Genomic DNA, 24,985 nt, shown 5'->3' with positions numbered 1-24,985 from the left:
TTGCATTTGTGTATAGGCAATTAAGATAACTCACTGATCGTCCTGCTCTCTCAGTATGAGGCAGGAGTCCTCCCCTCTTGCACTCTCCTGCTCATGTTTCCTCCTGGTATCCCACTTACCTCAGGGCTTCGGTCTCCTTCCCCCGGTGAACCTAGTTTAAAGCCCTCCTCACTAGGTTAGTCAGCCTGTTTGTGAAGATACTCTTCCCTCTCTTCGTTACATGGAGCCCATCTCTGCCTAGTAATCCTTCTTCTTGGAACACCATTCCATGGTCAAAGAATCCAAAGCCTTCTCTCCGACACCACCTGTGTAGCCATTCGTTGACTTCCACGATTCAACAGTCTCTACCCAGGCCTTTTCCTTCCACGGGGAGGATGGACGAGAAAACCACTTGCGCCTCAAACTCCTTTATCCTTCATCCCAGAGCCACGTAGTCTGCAGTGATCCACTCAAGGTCATTCTTGGCAGTATCATTGGTGCCCACGTGGAGAAGCAGGAAGGGGTAGCGATCCGAGGGCTTGATGAGACTCGGCAGTCTCTCCGTCACATCGTGAATCCTAGCTCCTAGCAAGCAGCACACTTCTCGGTTTTCCCGGTAAGGACAGGACGGGAATACCTTACAGAATCAGGATTGAGTGGACCAATTTCTCAATCTCTGATTTCTATAAACAAAATCTAAGATCATGTTAATTGCATCACTGACCTTCAGTATGCAGATGATTGGATCATCCTTGCACACATAGAGGCCGACCTGCAAAGTGCCTTTTTGCAGATGCCTATCACAGCCTGAGTCTCTCTCTCTCAGCATCCAGGAAACCAAACTACTCTTTGTACTCTTTGTACTCCACAAATCACCATCAGCAGAGAACCCCTGGAAAATGTGGACCATTTTCCGTACCTTGGCAGCCACCTCTCCCAAACAGCCAGCATTGACACAGAAACGATTACAGGATCCACTGTGCCAGCACATCCTTTGGAAGACTACTCAAACGAGTCTTCAATGATAGGGATCTGCAAACAGGCATCAAGATCTTGGTTTACAAGGAAGTTTTCATCCCCACCCTTCTCTATGTTTGTGAGACCTGGGTAACCTACAGATGACATCTCAAGCAGCTGGAGTGGTTCCAGCAGCGCTGCCTCAGGAGGATTCTCAGGATCAGCTGAGAAGACTGATGTACTAACATCAGCCTTCTTTCTGCAGCCAATATCAGCAGTGTAGAAGCACAAGTCATGAAACATCAACTCTGTTGGGCTGGTCACTGTGTACGTAGGCCTGACACGCACCTCCCAAAGCAAGTACTCTTCTTTCAGTTAAGTCAGGGAAGAAGGGCTCGTGGAGGGCAGCGGAAGCACTTCAAGGACATGCTGAAAGTACATCTTAAACTTAAACATCAACCCAACAAACTGGGAGGACTTGGCGCAGAACAGAATACAGTGGCGCCACACTATACACCAAGCCACAGCCCACTTTGCGGAGAACAGACATACTCATGAGACAGAAAAGCGACAAAGGAGGAAAGAAAGGGCACAACTGTGCCTCCTCCAAGATTACACCTGTCACTTCTGTGGGAAAATCTGCAGAGCATGAATTGGGCTCCTCAGCCACCTAAAAACCCACCAATGAACCCCCTTGATAGACATCATCCTCGCATCGATGGATAGCAGAAGAGACAGGAAGAGAGCAGAATTGAACCTGGAAATGATCTCAGCTTACTGCATGATATAGCCTAACAAGCTTGTTGTGATGCGGTAAAAGGTCCGACAGATTTCTGTAAATTCTCACCACTCCAGCCATTCGAACACTGGACTCTGGAACAGATTTTTTTTTTTTTTAAGGTTAACGGACTTTATATTATTCAGAACAACACTTATTAAGAAATTAAAATCTCACACAAGGTACAGATACTGGGACTGTTTTGTACTACCTTGCACCCTGCTTAGCCACTTACGTCTATGCTGAGTGGGTATAAAGCAACACTAAATTAGAATGATAAAAGGCAATGGAGAATCAGGCCCATCACCTTTTCTGTTTTCAGTTTTTACATGTTAGCATCCTTCGTTCTGGACAAAGTATATCTATATTCTCGTGACTTAATTTAGTATTGTTACCTGAGAAAATGCAATGACTCCATGAGCATTGTCATTAGATGGAATAATTATGTTAACATAACCACTAGCACCAATCTCTCCACCTCCTTTGGGATTTTTCAGCCACACTGTGAAGAACTCTTCTTCCTCTGGGATTATGTCATCAAGGATATTGACTGCCAGCACAACTTCCATGTCTCCAGGCTCAAATATCAATTCACCTGAACTAGCATAAAAACACACACAAAATAATTATAATTAATAGTAGTTTGTTGTGGCAAAATGGGGAATAATCATGGATTTTCCATGAAAGAAATACAGGTGTCATAATTTCAGTTTAAAAAAAGGTAAAGACATGGCCCACAATATTTGTGGTAACATTTAATTATTTTTTACAATAAATCATGAGATATAACTTAAAATCTATTATTTGAAAGTTTAAAATCATATTCCATCCTGTACCACACTAGACATATATACAGTAAATTTGTAAAAAATAATTTAAGAATCTTCCTTAGTTGAGGGATAGATTTGTCAGGGAAACAAATACTAAGACATTTTATTAAAAAAAACCTGTCACATTTTCTATCATGACAAACATCTAGCTTTATTTATAATGGATGAAAGAGAATTAAAGAGATGCATAAACTGATATGGGTGCATATAAATTAAAACATCAATCAAGAGACCAAAACTGGAACCCTGATCTTAAAAATGAGGGGAAAAACTAACCCAGGGGATAGAGAAAACAGCAAAAATTTGTAATACACAAAACATCCATAAATGTTATACAGTAAAAATTAATAAATTTATACATTTGAGTTAAAAATTATAAAAAGTAAGTAGTACAACACGAATGTCATATGAAAACAGGAATATTAAGGTTCAAAATTAATAAATATGGAAGATTGGCCTTTGAAAGCTTTGGATTTTAAAACATCAAGGTTGTTTTTTTTTTAAGAGTTTGAATTAATGTTTTTATTCATCAAAGGGTAATTTTACTTGAAAGGGTTTTTTATAGAAAGGAAATAACAATTAATCATATTACCTCACCCACCTTGTCTTTCTCAATGAATCAAAGTAATTAAACAAGACCAAAAATTCATGATGAATGGGATCCTCATTCAACCACAATAAATGCTTTTTATATATATATAAACGCAAGAGTAAGGAACATAATTGCAAGCACTACGTGGGCATGATCAACAGTCCACTAAGAGACACTCATTGACTTCAATGGATTTTGTAACAGCCCTTATGTTGAAGACTCTTAGGGATATCAATGAGAGTTCTACCCACAGAGTACTTACAGGGCTGGAGTCTAATATATCTAGTTGCTGTTTTAGAGAGTATCACAAGAAACATTTTAAAAAATGAAGAGGAGCTGCAAGATGAGAGGTATAAAATGAGAAACCTACCTAAGTATAAAATCTGACTCATTGGAGACTTTGGTCAGTTCATAAATCTGGGAGTAAGAATCTCCAGACAGAACAATTAGACTTTTGTTGGAGTTAAGAGATCTCATAGTAACTGAAGTGATATGATTAGCAGGAGGTGCTTCCAGCACTAGAGAGAACTGGTTTACTTCTGAATTCCAGGAATACAGTGCTGATCGATCCTTACCAGCTAGTAGCACATGGACTGCATTTAAAAAAAGAAGAAGAAAATCAAAGGAAAAGCTCAGAGACAAATGTAATAGTTTTCTCAGTGCAATCCCAGAGATGCTTGCTCACAGGAACTCACTGACCAGTCTTGCTTTCAAGGTCTGAGACAAAAGAACATTTGTTCAGTATTTTTATTCACTTATTTATTTCAGCAGTTACATTTCAAGTCCTAAATGAAGTTCTGCAGGGAAGCACCTGATGTTGATCCACTTACACCAGTTTTACATCAGTGTACCGCCAGCAAGGGAGTTCAGAATACAGTAACTCCTCACTTAAAGTCATCCCGGTTAAAGTAGTTTCGTTATTAAGTCGCTGTTCTATTAGTGAACATGCTCGTTTAAAGTTGCGCGCTGTTCTAATGCCCTCCCCCCCCCCCCCCCGCAGTGCCTCCCGCCCACCAGCGGGCCCTGTGGATCAGCGCTTCCCCCTCCTTCTTTGCAATCAGCTGTTTCACGGCATGCAGGGAGGCTGGGAGGGAGCGGGGAGGAGCGAGGACATGGTGCGCTCGTGGGCGGAACTGGGCTTAGAGGTGGGGCGGGAGTGGAGTGGGGATGGGAAGAGGCGGGGGGATCTTGGGGGAAGGGGTGGAGTGGGGGCAGGGCCTGGGGCAGAGTTGGGGATCGAGCACCCCCCGGCAGTTTGAAAAGTCAGTGCCTGGGGCCCCAGAAGCCCATGACGGTCTCCAGCTCTGCAGGGATCTAGAGGCCCAGTGCCTCTGAGTTGTGCGTCCTGAGCATACCATGTAATGCAACCTGGCAGATCTGGGAGGTGACGGGGCATTCAGTGACTAACTGGAGTAGGCATTTGTGTGATCTGCTGCTCAGAGGCCAGCGGAGACATCCCCATCGGGTGCTGGGGAAGGATGCAGCACAGTGTCCCTTCCTATGTGCTGCCGCTTGCCTGCTCTGCCTGGCTCCCGTGTCGAGCCCAAACCCTCAGAGCTTGCACGGGGAGGACTCTGAAGGCCTAGGAGTGGGGGTGCTGTTGGCCCACACCCTCACCAGAACTCTGGGGCCAGAGGATATTCACTTACCTAGTCACAGCTGAGAGTCAAACTGCACATAATGTCTTTTGTCTGGCGAAAAAAAAATTCCCTGTAACCTAACCCCCCACCTCCAAATTTACATTAATTCTTATGGGGAAATTGGATTTGCTTAATATCATTTTGCTTAATGTCAAATTTTTCAGGAACATAACTACAATTCATACATTCATAGATTCTAGGACTGGAAGGGACCTCGAGAGGTCATCGAGTCCAGTCCCCTGCCCACATGGCAGGACCAAATACTATCTAGACCATCCCTGATAGATATTTATCTAACCTACTCTTAAATATCTTCAGAGATGGAGATTCCACAACCTCCCTAGGCAATTTATTCCAGTGTTTAACCACCCTGACAGTTAGGAACTTTTTCCTAATGTCCAACCTAGACCTCCCTTGCTGCAGTTTAAGCCCATTGCTTCTTGTTCTATCCTTAGAGGCTAAGGTGAACAAGTTTACAATGTTAAGTGATGAGTTACTGTAGGCCCAAAGAAGTTATTCCAGTGTGGAAAACCATATTTAAAAAAACTGAAACATGCTCTGGCCAGGAAAGGGCAGTCCCCATTATTATTTGTATAGTAGTCACATTTAGTACACTTCCCATCTGCTTCTGCCTGTTTCTTCCAGATCTCCTGTCAACATTACTCCATAAACCAGAGGTCAGCCTTTCTGTCTTTTGGAGGTCATCCGGCACCTTGGAGCTCTGTCAAATCAGGAACCCAATTAAGTGCACAGTCTCTCTCAAACGAAGACCTTAATTAAATCTGCTGCATCAGCACCAGAGTAATTATGTTTATATATTTGCAACATTGCCTTACTTCTGGAGTATTTTTGCTATTTTGAGCTGTAAGGTCTTCCATCCTTTCTGTGTGTCATTGTAATTTGTTTGGTGCTGATTCACATCACCAGAAGAATGATGGACTGACATGCAGCTACCACATTGTCTTAGCACTATTTTCAGTAAGGTCCTACCACTAGCGTAAAAGCTACTATTGGAACAAGGACTGTTTTCACCTAAAACTTACCTAAACCTGAAGGAGGCACGAAGGTGTGGATTTTGTTTATCGCGCTAGAAGAAAGGTACTGAAAATGCCTGAAGGAAGATTGTCCTGTCTCCCAGACAAAAACTTCACTTGAATTACTGGATTCTGCAAAGGGGAAAGGGAATAAATCTCAAGCTTGACTCCACAATGAATCTGACCAATGATTAAACACCTGCAATGCTGGTTCACATCAAAATGTCTGCGTTTACCAGATCTTACCACGTAGAGAGCCAGATTGCCACATATTCCTCTATGCTTAGGACAGGAGATATCGATGGTAACTGGGACAACGGTTGGCAAATGTTGATCATTTAATAGCTTCTATGTATGCACACCCACACACCTCAGAATGTTAAGGTTGTTGGGGCACAAAATGACAAATGCAAGACAATGCATAGTTAAGTGGGAAGTGTACCATAAGCCTTTTCACCAGACACAGAAGGGTGTGTGTTAGGAAAGCAGGACTGCCTAATGGATCACATTGTGGCATAACAATCATCTCCACTGCTGTTCCATGAATTCTGCACAGCACATACGTTGCAGAGGATGCTAACAGCAACCAATAGAAAGGATTTAATAACCCTCAATGTTCCTGGGAAAAGTGTATGTTGGAAATCAACACTTCACTTATTCTGCACGTACTTGAAAACGGATGCAACACTTCTATCTGTCCAATAAATAAAACAGATTGTCCCGGATAAAATTCTCATGAGAAAGTGTGGCCTCTCTCCTCTCAAGCTTAAATCCCTGTCTACACTGCTGAGCCAAGTGTCTTTCCCAGCAGACAGACCAGCATAAACTCATGTTCTTGTATCATGCAACATACCTTTTGCAACTATTAAATAGATATCAGACCCAGAAGTCAAGGCCTCCATATGTGTTATTCCATTTACTGGCACTTGATGAAGTTTTTGAAACTCGTTATCTGACCATTGGTACAGAAGGGGGTGTTGGCTGGAATTCGACAGGGAAACTGCTAGGTACATAAAACCTCCTCTGGGAAATAGGGCCATGTGCAGAGCTCCATAAATTGGGAGTTGATGATGCAATACAAAAAGGCCATCATTCCACTGGAAAACCTATGGGAAATGATAAATAATTTTTTTTCTTTAGATCTAAGTACAGTCAGATTGTGCTAACAGAAATCAGATGTCATGCTGAAGACTTTAGATTATTTTAATTATCCTCTGAATCATTAACATCTAATGGCTGCTCAGTGAATTCAGTTTGTTTTCTCCTTCCAGTTCCTAGTAGACAAGCATCTGCATTGCAAAATCACCCCCACCCGGAGTACTCTTGTTGGTCGCCTCAGCCAGAAGGTGAAAAATGGAATGGGCTTGGACACTGAGCTACCACTTACATCTAAAGATAGTCCCTCCACATGAATGTTGAGGTACAATGGTAGGGTGGTATAAAGAAGCTGCATGCAGGTTTATCTGTTCTGAAGATGAGAACTTCTGTCTCTAAGGCTGCCTACTTCCCCATAGCACAAGTACTAAATGACATAACTTTCAAAGTAGGAGGATTTCTAATAATGATTCACATCTGGTATATTTGTATAAGTTCATGCAGACAATACTGGTAAACCCAAATCAGTCTGTAAACTTCATTTTTATTCAGCTTCTTGTAGAATTCGGGGTAGCAAGTTGTAGCGGGGTGGTCACCCCGCTCCAGCCCTGAAGGAGTTAAAAGCAGCCCTGGAGAGGGCTGCAGCAAGGAAAGGGAGTGAGAACAGCTGTGAGAAGCCGAGTGAGTCGCTGACCACAGCTTTGGCCAGCTTAATCAGGGCCCAGCTGGCCCTTATAAGAGGGCTGGGGCCAGAAGCTAAACAGAGAGAGACTCTCTCTAGCTATTGAGGGAGACGGGCCTGGCTGCTGGGGAGCTAAACAGAGTACCTAGAGTGGAGCAGGGCTGGGGAAAGGCCAGAGGAGCTGGGGAGCTCCAGCCTGGAAAACCCCCAGGCTGCAGGCCTTGCTAAAGGCCCAGAAAAGGTACTGGGGTTGCAGTGGGGCAGCCCAACGGTAGGCAGAAGCAGCAGGTCCAAACCCTCCTTGCCAGTGATGAGTGTCAATTATACTGCAGTCCACCCCAGTGAGCGGGGGCTAGACGGTGACTGGCAGTAGCCAAAGACTGAGGCGAGGTTGGGATAGGGGGTTGGAGGTTCCCTGGGGAGGGGAGACCCAGCGAGACCGCAGGGTACTGCAGGGGGCAGAACCCCGAGAGAAGGGGCACCGGGGTCCGGGAGGGGCACCAGGGCCAGCGGAAAGCGAGACACCAGTCTGCAGAGGGCACTTCTGAATGGCCAGAGCTAATTCCCAGGATGACCAGCAGGAGGCACCGCAGCAGTGAGTCGACGCCCCACTACACAAGTCAATAGTACTTAAATACCATTATGCTGATTGCCACTTAGGAATTTCTAATCAGAGCTAAATGTATACTGCACACATATTAAAAATGAAAAGGGGAGATCATTCCAACCTGTATGGATTTGGAGTCAGTTATATGACTTGCAATAATTAAATAATCTTTTCTGTTGACAGTGAAGTGTTTTACATCTCTGGTTTCTGGAACTGAGAGAGTCTGTATCTGTAAAGAAGGCACAAGGACAGGAAAACTTTGGGAAGTGATTCAAGTTCTTCATATATGGCTAATTTGCCTAATGGAGGAATGTTATTCAATACAAAACTTTGTTAAAACATCAAAAAAGTTCCATGATTACACAGATCTGACTGTTCAATAATTTCCACATGAAAATATCATGAAAACATTATAGACAAGCTCTGGCATAAACAAGTAAAACTCCTTTTAAGTAAATAGTGCTGCACCAGCTGATTTTAATTCAATGTTACCAGAATTTAATGTCATTCATTAAATTCATAAAAATTAAGATCTTGACACTAGAGTATATGAACATCTTGTTATAAAATGCCATATTTTATGTCATTGCAGAGCACAAGTACTGTGCTGGAGCTCAATACTAAATTGGCCTCCCAGGAATGTTTTTTTCTAAAGCATCTAAAATAAGGTAGAAGTCTTACCAGTAATACCCTGAGTCCAGGTGTGAATGTATACACATGATTGTTGGAAGATTCCTGTTTGGTTCCTCCATGAGTAATCACTAGAAAGGCAGCACCATTGATGTGAAATGTCACACAACTCTGAGGATTCCGTATACTGAAGTCCTGAGAGGAGAACCATAAAGAAAGTTGATGACGTAACTGGACTTTACAAATCAATTAGTACCATCCATGCAAAATGGATTAAAATAAAAACATTTACCTCAATGGGAACAAAAACTCCTCTCCATTGATAGATAGAAGAAAAGCTAGCTGGGGAGGTCCGCAACAGAACACCATATAAAGACTCTCCTGATGTAAAGAAACACCAGCTAGATACTGACTCTTCCACAAAACTTTGTAAGACAGACAGCACACTGATACCACCCTCTGCAATACATTAAAAATACTAGTTACTAGAGTATACATGAGGGGGTTTCCAATCTTATCTTTGATTTCACAAGCTAAATTCAGACCTAATGCCAGGAGGAATAACACTGCTGACATCACTCAGAACTTGCATTTTATTAGCGTAAATGCATCCAGAAGTTAAAACAATGAGAACTCAACAGATGAATGTTTTTGTAATATGTATTCTCAACACACAAGTAAGTCATACAGGGAATCTTTGGTGGACAGAATGTAGTTCTTAATGGGTCATATTGGAATTCAGCTAGGATCAAAATAAAGCAAGCTAATGGAAAAGCCACACAAAAACATACAAAAGAATTTTTCCCCAATCACCACCAAGATGAGACAGAAGTCAGACTTGGAAAGACTTGCATAATGTACAGATCTGTTTAACTTGGATATTTTGAATGTGTTGTCAGAATTAAATTACAAAAACGAAAGCTTGGACCCCAATCCTGCCAACTGTTATGTGAGCATCTTTGCTCATATGAGTAGCCCAACTGAAGTTATTTAGGCCTCAATCCTGCAAAGATTTACATAAGTGCTTATCTTTAGGCACTGTGACTAGTCATATGGGACTCCAATGGATTTACTTACACTGCCTAAAATTGAGCATGTGCCAGGACTGCGGCTTTATAATATAAGCTCTTTCAGACACAGACAGGCATCTTAACTGTATGGACAGTACTTTTGCATATTGTGGGTGCTACAAGAATACTACTACGACCATGTCTTATTTAAGAGAAGTCTAGTGATAATACTGGTCCATATAAACTGATGTGAGGTAGGGGAGATTTCAGAAGTCTCTCAACTCTGACAGAAGTGACAGTCAGTGGACTTGCTCTATTGAATCTTAACACACTCAAAGAAATCTTTTAATGCAGGAGTTTATTTTATCAACTCTGAAAAACGGATTTACATTTCAAAACTAGTCTCTCTGCCTCCTTGGCCAGTTTATTGTTGTTAACTTTTAATAAAAGTAACATTCATTGAGAAAAGAACTTACTTATGCCGAATGCAGTATTGGACAAGGTCTCCCACTCCACACTCACAGACATATTGAGCCCATTAGTTCGGGATACTTTCAAATAAACGGTACTGTTGGCTTCTTCAATTATCAGAGAACTTGTTCTAAATGTGAGAATTGCAAAAATAAAGAAAACAATGTATGAATTGGCGTTCTGAAAAACATAATTTACATGGTACAGCTTCAGTGGTAGAATAAACAATAGTGATGGAAAGAAATCGCTAGCAGCTGGTTTCCTTACAGGTGGGGCTGCTGGTAGCACCACTATCAAGGTTGCCCAATACTTCCCATTATAAGAGCCTGGTTTCAGCTGCTTATAAGTTGGGCAAACTTTAATCATTTGGGATAAAGGTTTACATGTCTGTCAGGCTGAGTGTTTTGGAAAATTTCAGCTAAATTGTTCAGCCATTTCTAGGAATGAAATGAAACATTTTACCCATGTTAAAAATTCTGGTGATCTTTTCTTTGACTCAATCACCTCTACACTTTGGCTCAAGGATTTGAAATTTGGCATACTGGTGGCCTTTGTGTCAGGATGTGCCTTTTGCAATCCCCATAAAAATTGGCCCAAGTTTGACCAAATTATAAGCCTTTGAAAGACTGCAGTTCTCACATGCTCATCAGAGACTTGGATTCAGCTGAGTTCTCCAAAGATTCCATTTGCACTGGGCAAGCTCCATCCAGGGAAGAGCAGGACGTTTGATGCAACTGCAGTTCTAGGCTGTGGTGGGCTTTCTTGGGTCTGGGCACCTGCACTGAGAGCAGGGAGCCTGTCTCTCCTGTATGCTCAGTGACCACTCCCTGCTGGGCTAGGGATGGAGGAGGAAGTTGCCTGATTCAAATGCAGAGGGGACAAGAGAAAAGGGGAACCGACTGGGACAAGGAGCTTGGAGGAGTGGAAATTGGAACTGCAGCCTGGCTGGCATGGAGTGGGGAGACTGGAACTGCAAGTCAGTGAAGGGAGACTGAGATAAGATGAGGAGCCAGAGTAGGGGAAACTGGGACAGGCTGGACAAGGATATTGGGACTGAGAATCAGGAGGTGCAGGGGGAAGGAGGTGAGACAGTGGGGACGGAAAACATGGGTTAGGGGTACGGGAGGCCCAGGTAGGGGAGCAAGACAGATCAGATGAGTTTGGGGTGTGGGAAAGGAACTTGACCAGACTGAGAAAAAAGACTGGGGGCTGGAAGGTGGGGGAAGAACTGAAATTAGAGAAGGAATGCAGAAGAGTGACTGAGACCCGGTAGCGATGGAAAATGTGGGTGGGGATGGGTGCAACTGGAGGCCAGGGCTGCAGGGAGAGAGATCAAATGAGGACACAGGGATGGAGGGGCCTGGGATTGGCTGAGCCAGGAGACTGGGAGTTGTGGTGGAAGGGGAGAAGATCGAGACAGGGATTCTGAATAGGTGAGACTAAATCTTACATCTCTTAACTTTTGAGTTGCTCCTTTGACTTTGCAATTTGAATAATGTTCTTTTAACATAGTAATTTTGTGTATCTGATTATAAATATGCTGTTAAAGAACAGTTGAAAAGGAAGTTAGTCTTCATGCTGACTCTTTCTTCACATAACACACTCAAAGAACAATTTAGATACATAATAAATATACAAGTTATATGGCTAAAACAATAAAGTAGCAGTAGCAAGAGGACAATCTGAATCTAAAAACTCAGTTAGGCCAGCTCTGGGTCCAATTTTTTTTTAAGTGTCAATGCTCTATATTCTGGTGAAGAATAGTTTAATCTTCTGCTCTCTGGTATAGAAGCAATGTTATTTAACAGACACCAGACATTTTAAAAGATTTTCAATTACCTAAAACTGTGGATTGCTCATTACCTTGTTTTCTTGTAAACAGGTCCACCAAAGAAAGATGCAGAGAATTATCTTGTCTACAGAATATGAATAATTACCCTCTTTATAACTGAATTAGTGTACTGTACCTATTTGTAACTGGATAGACACTAAAAAGCCCCAATGGGGCTTGGTTCTGTAACACCGTGATCATAGTTTCCACTCTTGTGCCAAGTCTGGCTCCTCCCATTGGGCTGAAGAGAGTGACAATAAAATGTTCATCCATTTCTGGTTCTTCATCTAGTATGGCAGAAATGTGCAGAGTCTGAGAGCAAAATAAGTACATGAAGTCACTAAGGGTATGTCTATACTACCCGCCGGATAAATCAACCCCTGAGCGGTCTCCCGTCGACTCCTGTACTCCGCCGGTGCGAGAGGCGCAGGCGGAGTCGACAGGGGAGCGTCAGCAGTTGACTCACCACTGTGAAGACACCGCAGTGAGTAGATCTAAGTATGTTGACTTCAGCTACGTTATTCATGTACATAACTTAGATCGACCCCCCCCCCCACTGTAGACCAGGCCTAAGACATACCAACTTCACCAGCTGCTGATATTCCTGTGCTTTCAGTGCTTAAAGTGTACATCCGGATGGGAGTCAAATAGCAGTTACTGAAACTGGACAATACAGAAACAGTGCCAGCAAGGAGAGGGGGCTGGGAATTAAACTAGAGTAGTGATTCTAACCTTTTTCTTCCGGAGTGCCCCTTTGAAGGCTTAGCAGATGAACACACCTCTTCCCTTTCTATTTCTTTCTTTAAAGCAAACAAAGCCCTCAACTTCTTTTATATTTATTTTCCTTTCTTGTTCTGTCTCCCCACCCCCCATCCCTCTTTCCCACTGACCAGACAGCTTTATACCCAGTGAATATAAAGGTGGCTCTTTGGGGCAGGCACTGTCTTTTTGTTCTCTGTTTGTTACTGCAACAAGCACAATGGGGTCCTGGTCTGTGACTGGGCCTCCTCCTGGGCACGACGGTAATACAAATAAATAATATTATTGCAACTGAGCTAAGGGCCAGAGGAACAGATGGCATGAGTGGACTGCCTGAACCTACAGCCCTGTTTAGTACATGTTTGCTGATCTGATATCTACAGTATAGATCCCAAGGAGCAGAAAGAGAAAGCTGGCAACTAGCTGCTTCACTAAAAGTACAGGGGCATATTTGCACTGTGTGTTTACGAACTCAGAGAGTGGAGGGAAGGAATGTATCTGAAGTAATGAAACTTTCTCCACTCCTGCTGCTCTTTTCTGCTCCACCTGCCACTGGATTGAGTGGGACCCCTCCGAGGAAGGCCCGCCTTCCAGGTTGGTAAATGGTAACACAGAGGAACAGGAGAGTATTGTAGTACTTTTACCTTCAATTGTGCATAAGCACCATCCTTTTCCAATATCATATGCAAGCAATAGATATACAGATACATACAGTTTTGCTGCTTGCGGTTATACAGATAACAGCAATGTATCTACAGCTAACCAGGAGCCTGTGACCTTTCAGATACAGACCTTGCCATAGGTATCCATGTCCTTGCTTGCTCCCGGTAAAATGTCTACAATATTTGGGGTGTACTTTTATGAGTCTCCAACTTCTGAGTAGGCTGGGTTAATGTTTCCACATAACATCTGTGCTACACTGGCTACTAATTCAATTCCAAATGCAATTCAAAGAGCTTGTGCTAAAGCTCTCCATGGTGTAGGACCCATTTAGGATACTATGGGCTTTCCTATGTCCTATCACAACAGTTTAAATTTATGTATTTTGACTTTCATTGCCCATATTCCAGGCTCTCCATCAGTTAAGCTCCACTAGTCCCTGAAAATGGTCCAAGAGTGGTGACAATTTTATTAAATAAAACCTTGCTAGAGCTGGTCAAAATGTTTCATTCAAAATGCTTTTTCATTAGAACAGAAATTTCAGCAATGTCTCATTTTAAAAATGAAAGCAATTTTTTTCAGACAATAAAACAGTTTTGGGGTTTACGGGTTTTTGACAAAAAGCTGAAGACTTTAGAAGAACAATGTTGATGAATGAAACCTTTTTTTATCTTTCACGGGAACAAAAAACATTTCCTGAATAGCTCTAAAACCCACACATCATACAAACTTGCTCCCCATGACTGAATCCACATAGAAAACTTCAGATTCACAAGACTTTTTCTCTTCCCTCAGCCAGGCTTTTGGTTGAACATTATTTTATTTTCTGTTCTTTTGAGGTTTTGTTTTGGTCAGTTGGATGTCTTAGGCCATGTGAATTTTTATGAAGGACCACTTTCATCTGAGTATGTTTTTAGGACTTATTGCACAGTACATATGAGCTTTTATTATAGGTGTTTTATTTAGACAATAAAAGTGAAATCCTCACTTCATTGAGGGGAAAGGCAAAATACCCATTGACTTCAATAGGGCTAGAATTTCACCCTAAATGAATAAAAATCAATAGAAAACTAGTTCAACAACAAGATCATCCATTTTCTAGGTTGACTTTTTTTGAGTGGGAGCAACCTCCCCCGGCCCCGCCCCCAGGGACTAGGTCCTCTTCCTACCCAGAATTTACATTTTTGTTGTTTGAGAAACATTAATTACTGCCACATTTTCTTGCACTTCTAGTAATGTATTCTGTACAACTGAGAGCAATTAAAGTATTCTCACTATAAAGAATGAAATATTGTATTATATTTTAGCTCTATTATTCAAGTAGATTGTATGTAAGATGCAAATTTCAGAATAGAAACATAGCCATGTGCCAAGTACATACAAGGAAATTGTTCCTCAGTTTCTCTAAATGTATCCTATGCATTATATTGTTTGCTATTTATCTGAACTGCTGCAAAAAGGCATAAATATTCCAAAAGTAATGGGATTAAATGACTACATAGAAATTAGTGTTAGAATATTTCATTTTCTCTACATTTTCACATAGCATATTGACATATTCACAATCTTTGATATCTCATTCCTAAAATAACAAGAAATAAAAAAAAATACAACAGGAAATCAAATCTAACATAAAACATGGACATCTCTGTATGCTTCTCAGGTAGCTGAAACAAGCCTACTTCTCTTACATTGTAATAACCACCTGCATATTACCTTGAATCTGACTCCCTCTTCCAGCATGATATATCCTTGTGAAGGGGTCAGATCCACTGATGCAGTTGAAGAATTTATTTCTCTCACAAGATACTGAACAGTCACAGTGCCAAATATCCCCTGGGGAGGTTCTCTAATTATGTACAGTACAGCAACACTTTCCATCAAGTGGAGAGCTGACTGCTCCCTTAGGAAAAAGTGATCGCTGTTATTGAATGACAAAACTCCATGACCATCATCACTGGCAAGGATGGTAACTGTGGCTTTTGAAAAAGAAATAGTGGAAATATATTACTTTTAATGTCCACAATACAACTAGGGTAATAATAATAACAACAACAACAATAATAGAGAGAGAGACTTTTTATATATCTATCCAAAAAAGACCATATTCTCCATTTTATATACATCAGTTTAACTTAATTTAATATGATATGTATATATTTAATTTTATCAATGCATATATATGCATGAGGAATGAGGAGAATGTGGCCTTTTCCCCTATAATATATGTATAATATGCATAGTCTCATTGAGATTTCAATTCAACAAAGTAATTAATTGCATGCCTAACTTTAAACATATGAATAGACTCCAGACCACCTTTAAGCAAAAAAGCTGTCCCCATTGTCTTCAATGGGACTGCTCACATGCTTAAACTCAGGCACATGCTTGAATACCTTGCTGCACCAGAGCTTTACATGAGAGCATGAGAGTTTCTGTACCATCAAAACTTGCAGAGAATATATAGCAAAGTACCTCTTCTATTCATACCACATATCATAAAGAGATTTAAAGAGACTGAATTTTGTACTAATATAAGACAGTTCCTGTAACTATTATTGATTTAGACAAAAGGGATTATGCCCATTCTGCAAACTTTTAATTTATTGAGCTTCCAAAATTTCTAGTAATGAAAAGCAAGATTCTGCTGCCTTTAGTCATAATTAGTAACACTTATGCGACTACACCCAGAATAAAGTATAAATTGCCAAAGGGGGAAAAAATCAAGCCTATACCTATTCGATTAAAGAAGAATATTCTTTCTATGCTATTATCCTACATATCACATCTTACAACACTTAGAGAAGAGGCACATTAGTTACTCAACAGGCAGGCATAAATGTAGCTCTAAATATTGCAAAAAATCATAACCACCATGTTGTACAAACAGCATGATTCCTCACAAAACTCAATTTCTACATAAGTCTTGCTTTATTTTAAATAGAATCTTAGCAGTTAGATAAATTTCATTACAGGTTTCAGAATCTTCATCAAAAATATTAAGTCATCCACAATAGGTAAATGATGGTTTCAAGAATACAATGATTCCTCAGGCATAAAGAAATGAAAACAGCTGTAGTACAACAATAACAAAGACCTAGCGTATCAAGAATAAGTCTGTTTTACCTGTTGTGTTCTCTCCTAGTTCCAGCCCCAAGGAGGGATTTGTTAAAATTAACTGGAATTTCTCATCACCTTCAGGAATATCATCATCAAAAATCATGACATCAATGTATTTATACCTTTCTCCATCAGCAAAAGAGAGAGTCTGGTAGTGAAACATAAAAGATATATTATCTTAACAAGTATGTAACATGAACAAGTATGTAAGATTTTGCAACTCTGGCCTACAGAGTTCTTAAAAAATGGAAGAAAAATGCAAACAAAGGACCAAATTCTGAGCGTCTATTGTAATTTGGCTAAAACAGGAATTGAGGACGTTCAGCAGAATCAGGGCCAAAAAGCACATTTCATTGAAGCAACTTTTTAAAGGCACCTGTTGTAAAGGATATTTTAAGAAAAATGGCTTCCAAATATGAATGACATAGATTTTGTATGTAACCTTTGTTTGGAAAAAATTAAGTATAAAATTTTAGAACTTGGATTATTTAGATGATTTATAAAAAAGGATATCCTGTTTTCCTATAATTTCTGGTTTAGAAAACATGCTATTTAAGATGAATATCTAGTATCAGAGGGGTAGCAGTGTTAGTCTGTATCCACAAAAACAACAAGGAGTCCGGTGGCACCTTAAAGACTAACAGATTTATTTGGGCATAAATTTTTCTGTGTAAAAAAACCCACTTCTTCAGATGCATGGAGTGAAAATTACAGATACAGGCATAAATATACTGGCACATGAAGAAAAGGGAGTTACCTTACAAGTGGAGAACCAGTGTTGACAAGGCCAATTCAGTCAGGGTGGATGTGATCCACTCCCAATAACTGATGAGGAGGTGTCAATACCAAAAGAGGGAAAATTGCCAGGGGTATTCTATCTGATACCCAAGATCCATAAACCTGGAAATCTTGGACGCTCCATTATCTCAGGCATTGGCACTCTTACAGCAAGATTATCTGGCTATTTGGACTCTCTCCTCAGACCCTATGCTACCAGCACTCCTAGCTATCTTCGAGACACCACCGACTTCCTGAGGAAACTACAATGCATTGGTGATCTTCCTGAAAACACCATCCTGGCCACTATGGATGTAGAAGCTCTTTACACCAATATTCCACATGAGGATGGACTACAAGCTGCCAGGAACAGTATCCCTGATGAGGCCACAGCACACCTGGCGGCTGAGTTTTGTGACTTTGTCCTCACCCACAACCATTTCAGATTTGGGGACAACTTATACCTTCAAGTCAGCAGCACTGCTATGGGAACCTGCATGGCCCCACAGTATGCCAACATTTTTATGGCTGACTAAGAACAACGCTTCCTCAGCTCGTGTCCCCTAGCGCCCCTCCTCTACTTGTGCTACATTGATGACATCTTCATCATATGGACCCACATGAAGGAGGCCCTTGAAGAATTCCACCTGGATTTCAACAATTTCCACCCCACCATCAACCTCAGCCTGGACCAGTCCACACGAGGGATCCACTTCCTGGACACTACAGTGCAAATAAGTGATAGTCACATAAACACCACCCTATACCGGAAACCTACTGACCGCTATACTTACCTACATGCCTCCAGCTTCCATCCAGGACACATCACACGATCCATTGTCTACAGCCAAGCCCTAAGATACAACTGCATTTGCTCCAATCCCTCAGACAGAGACAAACACCCAGAAGGTCTTTATCAAGCATTCTTAAAACCATAATACACACCTGGAGAATTGAGGAAACAGATTGACAGAGCAAGATGGGTACCCAGAAGTTACCTACTACAGGACAGGCCCAACACGGAAAATAACAGAACACTCTTGGCTATCACATACGGCCCCCAGCTAAAACCTCTCCAGGACATCATCAATGATCTGCAACCTATCCTGGAAAATGATCCCTCACTCTCACAGACCTTGGGAGGCAGGCCAATCCTCATGTACAAACAGCCCCCCAACCTGAAGCAAATACTCACCAGCAACTACACACCACACCACACCACAGAATCACTAACCCAGGAACCAATCCCTGTAACAAACCCCATTGCGTACTCTGTCCCCATATCTACTCTAGTGACACCAACAGAGGACCCAACCACATCAGCCACGCCATCGGGGCTCATTCACCTGCACATCTACTAATGTGATATATGCTATCACGTGCCAGCAATTCCCCTCTGCCATGTACATTGGCCAAACCAGATAGTCTCTATGTAAAAGAATAAATGGACACAAATCAGACATCAGGAATGGTAACATACAAAAGCCAGTCGGAGAACACTTCAATCTCCCTGGACATTCAATTACAGATTTAAAAGTAGCCATCCTTCAACAAAAAAACTTCAAAAACAGACTTCAAAGAGAAACTGCAGAGCTACAATTAATTTGCAAATTTAACACCATTAATTTGGGCTAGAACAGAGACTGAGAGTGGCTGGCTCACTACAAAATCAATTTTCCTTCTCTTGGTATTGACACCTCCTTATCAATTATTGGGAGTGGACCACATCCACCCTGACTAAGGCCTTGGCTACACTTGAGAGTTACAGCGCAATAAAGCCACCCCCAGCACTGTAACTCACTCCCCGTCCACACTGGCAAGGCATTTGCAGCGATGCAGGTACTCCACCTCCCCGAGAGGAATAACAGCTGCTGCGGAGTGGCTGAGACGCTGGTGCTCCAGTGTAAACGGGGAGTAACCTTATTACGCAGTGATTGACCTCCGGAAACTCCCCATAATCCTTTTAAGTGAAGCTTCCTCTCCTTGTTTTGTTGTGATGCCTCTCTTTGTTTTGTTGTGAACTCCGGGCTCCCAGAGCTGCTTATCAAAAAAACAAACACAGCTACTGTTTGCTGTGAATGAGTAGAGGCAGGCAGGGGGGCTCCCTTTGGAACGCCCACAGCTAATGTTTGCTTGAAGAGAGAGGCAGCGAGTGGGGGGAAGAGGAGGGGGGCTGGGGTCCGTTTAGGCGAGTGGCTGCTTATCTGGTCCGTGAGGATAAAAACAAACAGCTCTGTTTGCTTTCAGTGAGTGAGAGAGGGGTGGAGGAGGGAGAGGGGTCGGAACTTGCAAGGCAGGGTGCTGACACAGTGTCCGCACTCCAAAAATCCACTCCCTCTCCCCCCACGCTCCCTGTCACACTCCACCCCACTCCACCCCACCCCTTTTGAAAAGCACGTTGCAGCCACTCGAACGCTGGGATAGCTGCCCATAATGCACGGCTCCCAATGCCGCTGCAAATGCTGCAAATGTAGCCACGACAGTGCGCTGTCAGCTGTCAGCGTGGACAGACTGCAGCGCTTTCCTTACTCAGCTGTACGAAGACAGGTTTAACTCACAGCGCTGTACAGCTGCAAGTGTAGCCAAGGCCTGAATTGGCCTTGTCAACACTGATTCTCCACTTGTAAGGTAACTCCCTTCTCTTCATGTGCCAGTATATTTATACCTGTATCTGTAATTTTCACTCCATGCATCTGAAGAAGTGGGGTTTTTTTTACTCATGAAAGCTTATGCCCAAATAAATCTGTTAGTCTTTAAGGTGCCACCGGACTCCTCAATGAATATCTAGTTCAGCACCTTGCATGACTGCGCCAATTGAGAATGATAATTGCATTTTCAATACTAAGGAGACTTGAGAAATGAATAGTACTGTACTTTGTGTTTGCTTCTTACCCTGGACGTCACATTAAAATCCAGTCCCAGTTTTGCTTCTAGATTCTGGGCATAGAAAAACAAAGATACATTGCCAGAAGATCCTCTGTTCCGGTATGCTACTAATGTCAGACTCCCATGGATTTCATCTATTTCAAAACTAAAATAAAAAGCAAGAAGAATCCTCTCTTATACTGGTAGTATGCAACAGCAGTGATCAGAAGAGAGCACCAAATTTAACATAGCGTGCACAATTCTTAGTCATTCAAATCAGTGATCACAGCTTGCCACCTTCCCACCCATTGTAAGTTTGCAGTTTTCAGTATGCATTAGATGCAGAGATGAGATTTGTCATTTGTCATTTGTCATTTTTACATTAAAAAGAGCAGTGACTAAGTTAGCTACATACCTCAGGTTCTTGGTAAATTGCTAATGCAATCCTCTACTAAGCAATGTTTGCCTGTTTCTGAATTATGTACACATATATATTCACTGCCATCCATATATTAAAAAATAAATGGTGTGTAATCATATAACTAAAGAATATCACAATGATTACACACAGGGGTGTGAACTAAGGTGGCACAGGCATTTTCTAAGTTTTGAGTCCTTGACTTTGCAACCTTAAGAATATTCTTTTAACATAGTTGTTTGGGTACAAAATATAAAGTCAGGTCATTGTAACAATCACATTTTGAAATGACAGAATATTTACATATGAGAAAGACCGATTTATTCTTTAAATAGTATGTCTAATGTAACTTTTTATATTGTCTTTTACTTTAAAGATGGAATTCAGCCCATTGTGGAGGATCTTCTGCACAATGACCTGCACAAGGGGCAGGGGGAGTGTCTACACAGAAGTTTCTGCCCCCCCCCCCCCCCCCCGCCCATGAATGCAGTCTCAATGCTGGGTCTGAATGAGTCAGCAGAAAGAAGAACATTGGAGGTAGGAGGGGAAATGGCCATTGACTTTGTTTCATTCACAAAGTAAAAAACTGAATGCAATTTAAGTAGAACAAGTGAAACTTTATTAAACCCTGTGGACTGCTCTGTCCATGTGACTGATTTGTTTCCAGCCTAACTCCATGTTTCCTGTTTCACTGGTGTCTTGTCAGTAACAATCCCTCTAGGGCAATGGGAACTCTGACTCCAGTTATACTGATTATGTTACAGTCCTTGCTTACGTGTATACAGTGAAAGGAACACCTACGTAGGGGTGTGGAGGTCCAGCAGATGTTATGAGTGGAATAGTGACTACGGAAGAGTTGTGCTGGAACCAAACAGCCTGAATATAATTTGGAGAGGAAGATCATATTCCTCAAACCCCATTTATTCAAGTTGGTGCAGAAATGGGGTTAGCTGCACCTATATATATATATATATATATATATATATATAGTAGCTTATAGGACTAACTTGCTTGTTTGTGTATATATATGTTTGTTTGTGTTTATATCTTTTCTTATAGTTTAAGTATTTGGATTATTGTAATAGGTTTATAAATTTATATTAAAGTAAGTTTGACTGTAATGCAAAACACCTACAGGCTATATCCTGTATGTTAAGCTAAGGCAAAGTTAGCATATCTATATTAAAACCTTTTACTTAAAAAGCAAAGTTAACCTATAGCATGTTACCTAAATAAATGAGTACCCACGCCTATGTTTATGACCTTTTATCTAAATCAATAGACAATGGAAAATGGCATAGGGTTTTTTTTTCACAAACTTAACAAGTACACCACAAAAAACTGATGTGCGTACATACCTGTCATCAATACGCACATACATACTAGCCTATGGGGTAAGTGTACCCTAACATTTCTGTGGGTGAGGAATAAAATTTGGGCATAAAAGAAAGGAGGTCTGGCATTTGCCCTATAAAAAGGGTAACCTACCTTTATAAAGTATCTCCGTTCTTACTTTACTCCATCTCCATTTTTCACTATCTCCGTTCTCACTTTACTCTATTCTCATCTACTTCCTCCACTCTATCTATCTACAATAACTGCTACTATTTATAAGCTATACTTGTTCTTCTTAAACTTTAAGTTTCAAAAAAACTAGGCTAAGCCTAGTTTCCCTAAGTTTTATTCTTAGTTTGTTTATTAGGTTTTAATTTAAGTTTAAGTTAGTCAAGTAAACCCTAGTCAGCTTTGATAGCGCTTAGCATTTTCTAAGCACTGCATCCCTCACTCAAAAATTAAAAAACATAAACCGCAAGGCTGGTCCTGTGTCTCTTACCACCAGGTTATCAAGGAAGGGTGTAAGTATGTTAACCAAAGCTTTGTTGCATGTAATACTATATTATCATATGTATCTTTTAAATAGCAGTAATGCAATTGTAACTTTGTAACTCTGGGTATTTTACCGTTTACTTACTATTATTAATTTTAATAAAAAGTCTTTAAAACTATATCTGTCTCAGTGTAAGCTTCCTGTCATACCCCCGAGGGTCCTTTATAAATTCTGTAAAGCCTAATTCAGAACAAAAACTTTAATCTTCTAATCAAACAAATTGGCAAGCCTAAAACCCATATTAATATTGATATTAATAATAATTATTAATATTATTATTAAAATCGAATAAAAATAAATTAATAAATTAAATTCCCATATTATCCAAATTAATATTATCAGTACACCCTAAATCAAGCTACAGGCTGGCGAGCCAGCCAGGAGTCTCAAGAAGTGTGTGACAGGAATTTTCAGAAATTTCAGGCATCCTTAAACCCCTGAAAATCTCATCTAAAACATAAGTAAAAAATTAGAGTTACAGGGAGTTAGAGAGCAAGATTTGTGTGTCTTGCTAACTCACTCTTAAAAGCACAAAAACTTGATTTCCTGTGGCTGTGGCTTGTGGTTTAACTTAAAGTTTTAACTTATAAATTTTAAATTTAATCTTGCAAAATAAAGTAATAATAATGTTATTTAATGTAATACACGTGTTTAAGGGGCTTTGTTAAAGATTAAAGTTGTAACAAATGGTACCAATAAAATATAAGCAGTAGCATCGGGCCCGATGACCCACACTAAGTGGTGGTGGGAAAGTTAATAAATCTATGTATTAATTTCCACCAAAAGGCCACAATAACTCAGAACTGGTATAGTTCTTCAGTCCCCACAACTCTCCCGGGCTGCACCTCTAATCCGTCTGCCTCAGTATCACCAGCTGTTTGGCAGGTCCCAACAGAAAAAAAACCCTCTCGATCAGCTACAAGCCATCGAGGAAAAAGAGGGAAACACGCTCCCACCCCTCTATCATTTACTTGGGACTTATTAAACTAGGTAAAAAAACAGTTTGGGGTATTATTTCCTGTTGTTTCTGTGAAGGAACGCCTTCTGTGTCAAAGTAAACCAACAAAGTATTTATTCTAGTTATTAAAAAGCTAGTAAAGTTGTAAAATTAAAATAAATTCTCTATTTCGTATTAAAAGTGTTAAAAGTAAAGTAAGGGCAAAAGTAAAGTCTGTTGGAGTTGCCAGCAGTATGGCTTTAAAAAACTTTGCCAAAAAATACATTCAGGAACATGAAAAAGGTTTAAAACAGCTAAAAAATAGCAAAATAATATCTAAGCATTGTAACTCACGAGGTTTTGAAAGTAATGTATTAAATGTAAAAAAAAAACAAAAAAAAAAAAAGGCTAAACTGGTAAAAAAAAATAGCTGTTAAATGTCTGCTCGTCGCTTATAGTTCGCTAAAAAAATATTAAATAAAAAAATTAAAGTTACTCAAAAAAGCCCAGCAAACTTTAAATGCCAGTTTAAAATTGCTAAACGTCTATAAATCAAATTGTGGTTGGCTGTTAAAAAAAATTAAAAAGTTAAAAAGTTAAAAAATGTGTTTAAAAAAATAAAAAATCGGTTCCCACCCTGTTGGCATGGTGGAACCGACAAAAATAAAAAAATCTGCAGGGCCAATTACTAAAAGTAGGGCAAAAAAGTTAGCTCAGGCTAATACGGTACCTTTAGAAGCAAAGTTAAAAATTGGGTCTAAAAAGCCACAGAAAAAGTCAAAAAAAAAAGTTAGCAGTGCACAAGCTAATCCCACTAAAAATTAAAAAAAACCAAGGGTTAGGCCAAAATGTTCCTAAATTCCCTAGGTACCAGTATTGGCAAAATAACCCTAACCCACGTAGTAACCCTAAACCTTCGCGTGGGCGTGCCCCTCGACAAAGTTATGCGTTTAAATCCCATATAGAGGCCCGAAACCGTGTTCTTTTCTTTTCAAATCCCGCACAAAACAATTCATGCCTGCAAAAACCCAAGTCAAAAATAAAAACTCAATTGTAATAATGTTTAAACAAACGCTTAAAGGCTCAATAATAAAATATTCAAAAACTCCAAGCCTGTGTAAATAAGCTAATGTTAAAAGGCCAAGGCCCAGCACCCTCAAACCATCCAGTGGCCTCTGTTAACTCATTTCCTTCTTTTCAGTAAACAACCTCCAAAAAAATAAAACAAAAATCCATAAATATTTGTCTGCATACTCTACAAATTACTCAGCATAATGGCAATCGGCGCCAAGCATAGTCCCTTTAGGCAAAAATGAAAAAAAAAAAAACCCACAGTATCTGCAGTAGTAAAAAGCCACCACAAAAATTTTATTATAAATACTAAAACAGCAATTAGTATTATCCATGTTAAGGATCCTAAATCCT

The 24,985-nt window shown here is 40.6% G+C and overlaps 1 protein-coding gene across 1 annotated transcript in view; it reads right to left on the bottom strand.

Annotated features, from left to right (window-relative positions):
- The window catches only part of ADGRV1 (adhesion G protein-coupled receptor V1), a 416,737-nt gene that overhangs the window by 286,926 nt on the left and 104,826 nt on the right, over positions 1 to 24,985 (bottom strand). The window contains exons 45-56 of the mRNA XM_026649237.2: positions 20,345 to 20,483; positions 16,682 to 16,823; positions 15,272 to 15,534; positions 12,273 to 12,448; positions 10,311 to 10,435; positions 9,117 to 9,283; positions 8,876 to 9,019; positions 8,316 to 8,423; positions 6,664 to 6,916; positions 5,820 to 5,942; positions 3,507 to 3,729; positions 2,110 to 2,314 (exon numbers count right to left, since the gene is read on the bottom strand). Of these exons, the coding sequence (XP_026505022.1) occupies positions 2,110 to 2,314; positions 3,507 to 3,729; positions 5,820 to 5,942; positions 6,664 to 6,916; positions 8,316 to 8,423; positions 8,876 to 9,019; positions 9,117 to 9,283; positions 10,311 to 10,435; positions 12,273 to 12,448; positions 15,272 to 15,534; positions 16,682 to 16,823; positions 20,345 to 20,483 (2,068 nt within the window). The remainder of the gene's footprint in view (positions 1 to 2,109; positions 2,315 to 3,506; positions 3,730 to 5,819; positions 5,943 to 6,663; positions 6,917 to 8,315; positions 8,424 to 8,875; positions 9,020 to 9,116; positions 9,284 to 10,310; positions 10,436 to 12,272; positions 12,449 to 15,271; positions 15,535 to 16,681; positions 16,824 to 20,344; positions 20,484 to 24,985) is intronic.

The sequence above is a fragment of the Terrapene carolina genome, unplaced genomic scaffold (genome assembly GCF_002925995.2).
Source record: "Terrapene carolina triunguis isolate 2854851 unplaced genomic scaffold, T_m_triunguis-2.0 Scaffold69, whole genome shotgun sequence".
NCBI lineage: Eukaryota > Metazoa > Chordata > Testudines > Emydidae > Terrapene > Terrapene triunguis.
Note: the sequence above shows the minus strand (reverse complement) of the source record. Positions and strands in the feature narration are given on the sequence as shown.